Here is a 12,789-nt window from a genome sequence, read left to right as displayed (position 1 = left end):
TGCCTCACACATGCTAGGCAAGCACTCTACCACTAAGCTACAACTCCAGCCCCTTTAAAGGGATTTTTTAAAGTTTACAAACTTAAAATTAAGCATAAAAAGTTAAAAACCCACGTGTTGGTCAAATAAAAAGATTTCATCTCACAATTATCTTACTCTGTACTGGAAATGTTATATAATTTTCTCTATATACCAGGATTAACATTAGTTGGAAAACAGACCAAGAATTAGATAAGAAATCAAGAGTTATCAATTCTTCATGAGTTCTGCTATCAATTCACAAAATAAATTTTCGTTGAAGTCACGGATTCTTCTTGGTATATAAATTGAACTAATTTAAACTCACATGGTTATTGTTGGACACACAAGTCCTCTGCAAATAATGGGTATAATTTGCTGCTTACATTTTCATAAATCATTGCACTTGTAAGACTTTTTTTTTAATTCCTGCAAAGACAAACAACTATATATTTTCAGTTGCTCATCCAGTCTTCCTGCCTTAAAAGTCTCATGGAACGGGTAAGGTTGTCACAACTCTTATTCCAATTTCTTCCTTTTTGTCAAAAATCCTTTGGTATTAATATCAGCCTGTACCTCACACTTTTAATTTTAGAAGCCAGCATTCCTTATAACTCTATTCTCCCTTGAGTGTTAAATTTTTACTTAGATATTAGAATCCCCTCTTCAGCTATTTAACAAAGACTTAATCCAGATGTAATACCTTTAAGCTTATGTATTAAGAATGCCAAAGATCATCTAATTCTTGTAAGAAATATAACATTTCTTGAGAAGAGAAATATTTCAGAATTTTTAAAGATGCTTTGGAAAGGAACTCAGTACTTCTCTTAATCTTATAGTTTTGAATGTCCTTGTTTCACACCCTGCTTCTTTAGAAGCATTTTTGAACACTTTACTCCTAGCTGAGGTTATAATAGTAACCCAAATATATTCACCCAACTTGTATTGCAAGTAGTATATATATGTACTAAGCCTTAATTCATATCAATACACAGGAAAAACACATACCCTTTATATTGACTTAAATAAGGGCAAGCACCTTTGTTCTGGAAAAATTCCTAACCCCTTCCCTAGTCATACATAATGTGTCAGGAAGCTCCATCCTTGCATGCAAACTGCAGCAAAGAATTCCCAATTAGTAAGGATTTTAGCGATTAAAAAATGAAATCCACAAGTCAAACTTGAACTGTTTTGATTAGATAACTTTACACATAAATTCTCTAGTTAGCCTGATGTATTTGGTTATTCTAGCACTAAGGTTTTTGTTTGTTTTAGGTGTTTTGTTGTTTTTTGCAGTACTGAGATTGAACCCAAGGGTCTCACACATGCTAGGCAAACACTCTACCACTGAGCTACATTCCTAGCACTTTTTGGTTATTCTGAAAGTTCAAATTAATCTGCAACATAACCACAGTTATTTCTCTTGCATATGACCAGCAGATGAAATCTTAAAACTATTGCCATTTAAAAAAAAAAAAAACCTTCTTGCCTAGTTATACCCTGGGGCTTTTTCGCAGTCACATGATACATCTCTGTCATGCTTTTCATTGCATTTATGCTGCAAGTCATATTAAGTAAAATATTAAAAACAGTAATTCATGTATTTTATTATAAAAGTGTGCTTTATTATAAGGAAAATTTAAATATAACCAACAATACTGAAAATAACATAACTGGCATTTATAGCCTTGGTCAAAGTTCTTTATTAAACAGGCATTTGTTTACTGTTCAATGAATAGTTAACAATCAGCTTATGCAACAAAAGAGATAAATGGAAAAAGTGAATAAAGAATACAGAATGATGAAACAGGAATTTTGTTTTTTCGCTTGTTTAACAGACATGGCTTTTAAAATAAATTCTTAAATAGAAAACAAATCATCTTCATATAACGAGCTCCCTTTCCCTACAAGATTTTGCAAAAGTGTTAAACAAAATTCTAAAATGTGGCTGATGTTATGTTACATACTTCAACTTATATATACATTATCCAATTAACATTCTAACCATGTTTTCATATACAAGTAGAACCATGAACATCCTCTAGTAAGACCACAATAGCCACAATAATTTTACCCATGTAGGTATATATTCTTTTGATATGTTTCCCAAAATGTGAACAACTGGTTAGAATTAATGTCTTTAGACATGGGTCATGGAACCTAAAAATCATGTAAGATTATATTGCTTTGGTTGAATATAATTAGGTTCATCTTATATGGCAGAATATAAGCATATCAGTGATCAATGAAAATCTTTTAAGTTTATAAGTAGACATTAACACAAATGGCAAGGCCTAATGTTATATGTGGTATGGACAAAAACTTCTTTTATTGTTATATGTGTTTTTGCTTATAAAATTTTATACCTACTACCTTAGAGAGGTTTTAAGGGAAAAAAAGGCAAACCTCACTGGCTATTGATCAGTACGATTGCGTGTTGGCAACCATCACAAGGAAGAACAGAAATGCATGGAGGCAGATGAGTGCAAATGACTATATTGTGTAGGCCAAGTGAAGAATAAAGAAATATACTGTGGTATGTAAATAAGGATCTCAACATATTTTTGGTATAGGACTAAGGTTTTTAAGTATAAGATCTTCGGCATTCAGAAGATAAAAGATTTAACAAGTTTAAATAGCTTTTTTTAAAAACGCTTTGTGACAAATATCAAAATCAAACTCTTAAAGAATAGAGGAAGTTGCAAAATGAAAAAAAGGAAACAAAGATACATGTCTGATGAGGGGAAAATGCATTAATGATTACTGATCTTAAAAAGACTCTTACCTATTATCATAATGACTAAATTGCCATTCCTTAAAACCACTGGAATATGTAGGTTACTGACATTATGCCAAAGAAGTCAAAATGTATTTTATTGCAAAAATATATAAAGTTTTAAAATTGCATATGATGTTTTATACCATTTCACCAATAGGCCAAGGCCAGCACATAACTTAAGCCAAAAAAACTTTGAAGTGAAAATGATTAAAATTTTACTATATAATGAGTCATAAAAAGAATGTGATGCCATGCTGGTTGCATGATTCATTGCCAGATTCTCTCTTACATGGGCAGAGTCACTAACTTGATATCAGGCTGAATAAATCAAACACATTGCCTACGATAGTGTCTTTTAATTGTCTTCTCAAACATGGATACTTTCAATATATTACAATCATTAGAATAAAACTTTAAGTCCAATAATTTTGAGGAGTAGAAAGTCATTTTATCAATGTTGTTTTAATGAACTACTAATTAGAAAGTGATGTTAAAGCCTATTGACTATTAAATCACTACTATTTACCAATACATTGTAAATGTAAAAAAAGGAAAAACCTGAAATCACAGAAAATGCTTGGCATCTACACAAACACATTCTCAGTGGACTAACCACTACTGTGTAATTTTGTCACTATAGGTCTTCTTGCTTCATACTTGGCTTCATGCAGTGGGTTCAACAATATCCATGTTTGTTCCAAACAGGGCAACTAATTGTTCTTCATAGGTGGCAATGTTCCTTTTCATAATTTCCATGCAAGGTCCCAGAAGCCTTTCAAATGCTTGCACATCCATGGCTAAGAAAAGGAAAGAATAAATGAAAAATAACACTCTTTGCAAAACTGCAGAATTTAAGTCAATATAATATTCATTCCCTGATGCTGTTCCATTATCATATTGCAACTGTGAATCAATAACACGAACTTAAGTTTTAGGCAATACTATAAAATCAAGAAAAAGCATAAAGATTAAAATTCTACTTCAAAAAGGAAGCAGCCAGGGTCCTCTCAGGCTACACTGTTGGATCCCTTGGCAGACACTATGCAATGCTAGGTTGGTAGGAGGTTTCTGGTCTAAGCCAGGAAAAGAATGGTCTAAGCCAGGAGAGTATCATGGCCAGGCCTTAGAAATTTTAAAAATAAATGTTCATGTTGCTACCTTAGTAATATGAATCCCTTCAAAGGTGGCAAGGGAATATTTCCTAGTCTGTTCTGAGGGTTTACAATGCTATGTTGTGAAGATCAAATGTTATCTTTTATAAAAGTTTTTATTCTTATACCATTGTCTGTATAATCCAAAATGGCAGCCAACATGATGCTTTTGTCTCCTACTCTAAATATATCCTATATCACTTTTCTTGCCTGCCTCATGCACTTTAGAGCTGAATTTACAATATACAAATGAAAAGTATTCTACCACAGAAATACAAATTACAATGTCTTTTGCCTTTCAAATTTGCAAAATAAAAAAGGCAGTGTTTATAATAGGGTGAATGAGCATTCTTGCAATGCTAGCAGTGTGTAAATTAGTAAAAATAAAAGTGATCTACATCAAGTCATTTTTAAAGAACACTTCTGAAAACCACTTCTAAGGAAAATTTCTGCATATGGAAAAGTCATCTATACACACACACACACACACACACACACACACACACACACAGGAGCTAAAATCCATAAAATATTTACCAGTAGGGAGTGACTGAATGATTTATCATGTATATATTTACCTAACTGAATGTTAAGATCTGATGTAATGAGAAAATTCCCAAGTTATAATGGATGAACAAAGCAGCTTACAAAATTGTTTTAAAACAGAAATCCCATGCAAATAGAAAAAGACAAAAAGGAATTATAATAATAGAAATCACTGAGTGGTGATGGTGATTCTGCGATTATTAGTTTTCCCTGTATGTCTGATAGTTCTCAGATTTTCTTTAATATAAGAAAAAATTAACAGTTTCACTCATGTCACCTTTATTCTTACTAATGGCTCTACTCTGCAAAACTGTCAGTATCTACTTGTCTTCTCTTTCAACCACTATATTACCTGATTAATATACTTATTTAAAGCCTTTTAAAAAGTTCCTTCTCTTAGAAGTTAATTCTGAAGAGCCCTACAAATATTAAAAACACAGAAACTAACTTTATCCTATTGAACAGTGGATAAAGAGCTCAGAGAGGTTAATTACTGTAGAATCAATTTTCTGAAGAGTGATCTTTGTTGCTCCTTCCTGAATTATATTTTATCATTATTATGGTAAGTGATTTCTCAGATATAAAATCTCAGATGACATACAAATGTCTTCCAGCAGAGGATGGCATTTCTGTAAAAATCCTCTGATAGAAGAAAGGAATAAACAGCTGAACAGCAGAACATTGATTATACTTTGATTAACCTAAACTCTGGCATCCCTGAGCTTGGATGAGTGTATATTTTCACAGACATTCCAACTTGCCTTGCAGAGTTTAATAATGAACTTTACAAAATCATTATTTTAGCTTTCTCTTTTAAGGAACATATGTTATTTGACAGGTTAGATGTAAAACTTGGCACTTGGGAGTTTTTGTTTCAATGATTAAAATAAGGTTATTTCATATATGCACAAAAGAATAAAATATATTTGCATGTGAAAATTTTCAGAGAAAAAAATTGCTTTCACAAATTGATTTTATAGTGCAGTACTAACTCTTGTATTTTGTGGGGCCTCCACAACATTTCTGAACCAAGTGATTCATATGACATGAAAACATAAAATGCAGACATAATTTCAATGCCCACCATTGTGATTCATACCTAAGCATTTGACAGTCCCAATGGCATGTGCAGAAGCTGCTCGAGGTTTGTTAGTTACCAGGGCAAGCTCTCCAAAGTACTGTCCCCGAGAACATCGAGCAATCTCTACTGCACCATTCTCTTCCACTTCTGATTTACCCTGACAATGAATTAAAAATATTAACTTTAATCAGCTTATCAAAATAAAACTTAAACTTAATCTCAATATCAAAAAGAAAATATATTCCTTGCTAATAGTATATGGATTTTTAGAACAATATTTACCTTTCTTTTCATAGTAATTTTCACTTCTCCAGATTCTACAATGAAAAAGGAATCAGCCAAATCTCCCTATCAGAATAAAACAAAAAGAGGTGAAAATGCAAATTTGACAATTCTGAAAACCATATGCTTGAAATCAGTCCAACCCCAGTGCAGAAATATTTGCCTGAAAAGTGAAACCCCATAGGAACGGTCTATTTCATTTTCTAAATCAAGAGGTTATAAGTGATAATTGTATAGTAACAGTTTTGTTTGTAAAGCTATTTGAAATGACATACTCTCTACCACAGCGTTTCTGCTAACAGCCAGGAAATGATGGCAAATAACAGGTAAGAATCTCTCCAAATTTCAGCCTGGATAATAGCATACAGAGTCTGAAATGGCAACACTGCTACATATCCCAGCAGCATCCCCTCACTCAGCAGGAATATGTCAGCTCACCTTGTGCTCCCTGAGAAGTGCTAAAATGTGCACTGTGTCTTCCTAAAGTAACAACTGTTGGCAGGCTGACCCAAGATAACCCTCACTCCTAAAAAGCAGAAAGTTCTCATAGCACTCAGGGGTGTTAGGAAGCAGTCCCTGTGGCTTTTGTGTTTCTACTGCAGTTAAGGACCATGCTGAGATGCCAGTCTACTGACAATCCACTGAGGTTCTGAAAGACTACTAAAATTCTAAAAAGTGATGCTGTTTCTCACTACACATTTTTTCTTGTTTCGTTTCTGAATCTACTCTGTCTTAATTTCCAATTTCTGAGTTAAACAGTACACTATGGAAGATAATGACAGACTTTATTTTCTTTTTTACTTAGCTTCTCAAAGTGACTCAAGAGAAAGGGGTATTTCAAAACTCTGTAGTGTAAGTCCAAAAAGTATCAGATTGTATCATAAAATGTTGAATCTATATTTCTATAATATAGTATAGCCAAGTATGTTTATAAATGTTTAAGTATGGTATATCTTTTCCTTTTTTTTTTTTTTTTTTTTTTTTTTTTGGTGCTGGGGGTTGAATTCAAGACCTTGTGCATGCTAAGCATACACTCTACCTGAGCTACACCCTAGTTTTTCAGAGTTATGAATCATAACAGGTCTCTCAGTTGCTGTGTATGTAAATGTGCTTCAAATGTATGTGAAACTGGTGAAATCTGAGTAAAGTCTAGATTGTGCCAATGGCAATTTCCTAGTTTTGATATTATACAAGAATGATCCAAGATGCACTGGGAGACACTAGATGAAGAGTACATGGGACCTCTCAGCACTATTTTTGTAACTTCTTGTGAATATTTCAAAATAAACTAAAAAAGCAAGGTATAAGAGGCTGAGGGTGCAGCTCAGTGGCAGAGTTGTGCTTAGCATGCACGAGGCACTGGATTCAATTCCCAACACCAAAAATTTTTTAAAGATTAAAAATAAGCATTTAGAAATGCACAATACTTTAATTACCAGTTTACATAGCCAAAACTTAGTCTTGTTCTCCAATTTGTCTCCACTTCTTCCCAATCCCTAATTGTGTAATCTGCATGGTATGCACATACCCACACAGATTTTGAGAGATTTATTTATTTGCCTTATAAACAATGATTTTCTTCCTCAGTCTTTCAGATCTGGAACCCTGTTTCACATTTAAAGGAAGAGAATAATTCAAATAAAGAGCACAATGCTGTATAGTGCAGTGATAACAAAAAAAAAGCCACTTAAATCATTTGCTCAATGCTTCAAAAATGTAACTAAGAAATAAGGTAGCATTGTCTGTATGCTTTACCTGTGAACTTAAACTGTCTTCATAAATCCTGCTTTTTAGTAGCCCTAGCTAACTGAAGTATAAAATGCTACTGATTCCAACCAGGTTCTTAGGAAAGTGCTGGGGGTTAAAGTTTATTGAATGTGTTTATTTAAACATTTAGTGCTTGGAAACCAGTAAAATTTATGGTGCAATGTGTCCCCTTCTTGTGACTGCTATCTGGAAGCAGCTGTAGGAGGTTTCATCATGAACTGATCGTGTAAAACTCTACAATATCTCCCAAAGAACTTCTGGGTTCTTACTAATGTCATGGAATGCTCACCTTTTACTCTTATAAATCTTACTCCCTATATGCAGTGAAATTTCATGTCATATATTATAAAACTGCAGAAAGCCATTTGACAGTTTAATACATATTCATTAAGGGATTCAAGATGGTGGGCTAAGGGAAGGCTGCATTCCTAGTTGCTCTGAAGCTTGGAATTCAAGCAGCAGGAGTACTGCTTCTCTGTGAGGTGAGTGAAAGAGGGGTTTCTTTAAAACAATATTGAACAGAGTGTCTTGGAGACTCAGAAATTTGGTTACCTTAAAGAAGAAAGACTACATTGGAGCCAAACCTGCTTTGGCAGCATCAGTGCCGGTTCAGCACAGAAGGAGGGGTAACACTGAAACAGCAATGGACAGCTTTAGCATGGAAAAACCTGAGACCAAAAAAGCAGCCTGCCCTTAGCTGATCTAGAGGCTGCACTATACACTGGTGCTTGAAAAGTATCCCATGTTTCCCAACTGGCTGTGAAGAGCTGTGGTGGGTGCCATCTTGATGCAGCCACGCTGAAGCTACTGCTGCTGGAGGAGCTGGGAGACCTGGACGAAGATGGCTATACTGTCCTGGCAAACACCTTCCCCGTAGCCTAGGGTTTACCTAACAGAATGGGAGCCAAACAGAAACAGAGTATTTTACCAAGGGGGATTGAAGTTGGAAAAGCAAAAGGAGCCCAATTCACTTCTCCTTTTGAGTCTTGACGGCTCATGTGAACAACTGAAGTGCTCAGGAATCTGAAAAGGCAGGTGTGAATACACTCAGAGACTAAGCCTGGAAAGGCTGGGTTCATGGGCAACAGAGAGGGTAAAGGACTGGCTCCCCCACTCCATGAATAGAATCCTTGGAAGGCTTCCTAGATCCAGACTCCTAGCTAAGATCAGCAACTGCCAGGCCCTAGGGGTATGCTGATCTAATCTCTCCAGATTAGTCACCACCCAACAAAGTCCCTGAGTACTGATTAAACCTAAACTAAGCCCCACCTGCAGAAATTCCACTCACAGAACTCTGCAGTGGCCCCACCCTGGGAATGCATCTATCTGGTCTGTACAGACAAATTGTCAGCTGATAGTACTTCCCATCCCATTCTACCTCATACTAGGGAGAAGAGAAACAGAATTATTTGGACCACTCTTAAGTCAATCCAAGTGGCAGCTTGGTGAGCAACACAAAAAGAAAGGGTTAACAACCCCCAGCCCTTGCTCTCACTCACAGAACGCAGCCCAGAAAGAAAGACACAGACATAGACAGTGTTCCTCTGTTCTTATTGACTATTTTTGGCCACCTCAGTGGAAACAATTGAGTTTTCACTGACGATATTTTTTGTTTTGTTTTTTGTTTTTGTTTTGTGTGTTTGCTGGGCTGATTGGTTCATGGACACATATGCATATTTGTTTATGCTCATTTTTAGCATATTTTAAATGTAGTTATTTTTCCTTGCCTTGTCTTTTGAGGGTTAGAGTTTTTGATAAGTATATTTTGGCTATGTTTTGTATTGTTTTTCATTTGACTATTTCTCTTGTTTCTCTCTTCTTCTGCTAACAGCCAAATGCTATTCTTTTTCATTCTCCTTTTACTTTGTTATTTCTCTTTTATCTCCTTCCTTACAATTGCATACTACATGCATTTTCTGTTCACTTTTTGAAATTATGAACTCTTTTCTACCTTCCTATCACATCTTCTTTTCTCTAAATTAACTATACTTTTTCCATCTCTAAGCACTAATTTGTTTGTATAACTCCTGCCCCAACAATTAATGCTATTTCAGTTATTACTGCTGTGTATGACACAGTTGACACCTGCTGTTTGCTTTAATGCCAGATATAGTTCATGGTTACTTACTATTTTTGCTGTTTGCAATTGCTGATCCTAACATTCTATTTTCTGTGGCAATTAATATTGTAGTTGTTATAGTAGGAACCAAGTATTTAGTTTAATGCTATATAGTCTTTGTGTTGGTTGTTGCTATTATTTGAATTCCTCCAATTCTGTGAGGTGCTGGGAACCTACAGAGACACTACAAGTTCATAGGACAGAAACTCTGCTGCTGAACTAAACTCAACCAAGAGACATCACACCTTGCTCCACACACAAATTAATGACACTAGATCTTCAGCTATACTTTAACACAAAGAATAAAAGAGACAAAAACCCGGACTGACAATCAGGCCCCAAGTAGAAAAACTATGGACATCCACTGCTGTAGCAAAAAGAGAAAGAAATAACACAAAGGTGTGGACACCACACCTGTGAGGAGGGGTCTCACTCCAGATCACTCTAGGACACTTTGGCAGGTGAAGACTTGTGCCCTACGAAGGTCTACACATAACAGTGGAAGAGAAATCCCTTCCAAAAGATACATAACACATGAATATAAGAAATATGAAAAAGTAAATTAACAGCACCTCCTAAAGTTCATAATTCACCATCAAGTAAATATTGAAGTGAAGGAAATATCAGATAAGGAATTCAAAAGGATCATTATAAAAATGATCAATGAATTCCAAAAGAATACAAAAAAAACTGGATTAATTAAGGAAGTCAGTACAGAATATAAACAAGAAATTCAATAAAGAGAGAAAAATGTAGAAAAAGAACCAAACAGAAATCATGGAAACAAAAGACACAATAAATCAAATAAAAGGTTCAGGTGAGGGCAAGGGTTGTGGCTCAGTGGTAGAGCACTCACCTAGCATGCATGGTGAGGCCCTGGGTTCGATTCTTAGCAACACATAAAAATAAAATAAAGGTATGGCAATACCTACAATTAATATATTTAAAAGTTTCAGCTGAAAGTCTATCTAATAGAACAGACCATGTTGAAGACAGAATCTCAGAGTTGGAAGACAAAGTGGCCAGCCTTAACCATTCAGACAGTATTAAAGAAAAAAAAAAATAAGCATGTTCAGTATACAAAAACTCTAGGGCAACATGAAGAGGCCAAATTTAAGAATCATTGGAATTGAGGAGGAATGTGAAATGTGACCTAATGGAATGGATAAACTTTTCAGGGAAATAAGAGAAAAATTTCCAAACCTTCAGAATGAGATGGATACAAGAGAAGCATCCAGAACCCCAAGTAGACAAGTTCAAAAAAGAGTCTCTCCACAACACTTCATATAAAATGCTTAACATACAGAACAAGTACAGAATTTTAAAAGTCTCAAGAGAAAAACATCAGGTCACATTTAAAGGCAAACCAAATTAGAATAACTTTGGATTTCTTAGCACAAACTCTAAGTCAGGAGGACTTAGAATGATGTGTTCCAAGTCCTGAAAGAAAATAACTGTCAACCAAGACTGCTATATCCAGCCAATTTATCATTCAAAACTGAAGATGAAATAAAAACCTTCCAAGATAAGCAGAAACTAAAAGAATTCATGACTACTAAACAGGCACTACAGAACTTACTTAAAGAAATACCACACGCAGAAGAAATAAAAACCCTCAGAACTCACAAAGAAAAAAAAAAAAAAAACTCATTTTAAGAGTAGTTAAGCAAATGAGAAACAGGACCAAATATACCAATATATCAAAATGGCAGGAATTAATAAACATCTCTCTATAATAATTGAATGTAAATGGTTTCAACTCTCCAACTGAAAGATAAAATGGATTTAAAAGACCCAACTATATACTGTTTGCAAGAAACTGGTAAAGACAGTCACAGGCTGAAAGTGCATGGATGGAAACTGATATACCATGCAAATGGAATCCCAAAATAAGCAGGAGTAGTTACTCTTATATCAGACAAAGCAGATTTCACACCAAAATTAATCAGAAGAGACAAAGAAGGTCACTTCATATTAGTAAAGGGAACAATCCAACAATAAGATATAACTAATAAATATTTATACCCCAAACTTGGGTACAATTATTTACATAAAAAAGACACTACTCAAATTGAAGCCCCAAACAGACCCCAGTATAATAATTCTGAATGATTTCAACTTTCAACACACCTCTCTCACATTAGATTGGTCATCCAGACATAAACTCAGTAAAGATTCTTTGGACAAGAAAACTATCATAAGTCTAATGAACATCTATAACTATTTCATCCAACAACAGTTGAATACACTTTTTGCTCAGCAGTTCAGGGAATCTTCTCCAAAATAGACCATATTTTAGGCCACAAAGCAACTCTTAGCAAATACAAAAATTTGATATAATTCTTTGCATCTTATTGAATCATAATGGAATTAAATTAGAAATGAACATGATCAAACCCTACAGGAACTACATGGGGAGACTGAACAATACTCTTGAATGATGAATGAGTGATAGGAGAAATTTAAAAATTCTTAGACTCAAAGGAGATACAACATAGTAATACAATGGACTAGAACCTCTGGGACACTATGAGGATAATTCTAAGAGGAAAGTTGATAGCTATGAGTACCTACATAAAAAACAAAAACAGAAAGATCCCAAATAAACAACCTAATGATGCATCTGAAGACCCTTGAAAAAGAAGAACAAGCCAATTTAAAAACCAGTAGAAGGAAATAAGATCAGAGCCAAAATCAATGAACTTGAGAATAAAAACTAATACAAAGGATCAGCAAACAAAGAGTTGGTTTTTTTTTTTAAAGTAATCTTTTTTTTTTTTTAGAACAGGTTATGTCTTTCAGTTATAGATATACACAATACCTTTATTTATTTATTTACTTTTATGTGGTGCTGAGAATTGAACCCATTGCCTCACATATCCTAAACAAGCTACTCTACCACTGAGCTACAATCCCAGTCCAAGAGTTGGTTCTTGAAAAGATAAACAAGATTGATAAGCTCTTGGTCCAAAAAAAAAAAAAACAAATTAATAAACTTAAAGATGAAAAAGGAGAAATCACCACAGACATCTTGGAAATCCAGCAG

The 12,789-nt window shown here is 34.5% G+C and overlaps 1 protein-coding gene across 1 annotated transcript in view; it reads right to left on the bottom strand.

The window, feature by feature from the left end:
- Window positions 1-1,627: 1,627 nt before the first annotated feature.
- Prkar2b (protein kinase cAMP-dependent type II regulatory subunit beta) overlaps window positions 1,628-12,789 on the bottom strand; it is a 98,904-nt gene continuing 87,742 nt past the window's right edge. Inside the window, exons 9-11 of the mRNA XM_047562695.1 lie at window positions 5,858-5,923; window positions 5,594-5,732; window positions 1,628-3,594 (exon numbers count right to left, since the gene is read on the bottom strand). Of these exons, the coding sequence (XP_047418651.1) occupies window positions 3,461-3,594; window positions 5,594-5,732; window positions 5,858-5,923 (339 nt within the window). The 3' untranslated portion in view covers window positions 1,628-3,460. The remainder of the gene's footprint in view (window positions 3,595-5,593; window positions 5,733-5,857; window positions 5,924-12,789) is intronic.

Source organism: Sciurus carolinensis, chromosome 8 (assembly GCF_902686445.1).
Source record: "Sciurus carolinensis chromosome 8, mSciCar1.2, whole genome shotgun sequence".
NCBI classification, from domain to species: domain Eukaryota; kingdom Metazoa; phylum Chordata; class Mammalia; order Rodentia; family Sciuridae; genus Sciurus; species Sciurus carolinensis.
Note: the sequence above shows the minus strand (reverse complement) of the source record. Positions and strands in the feature narration are given on the sequence as shown.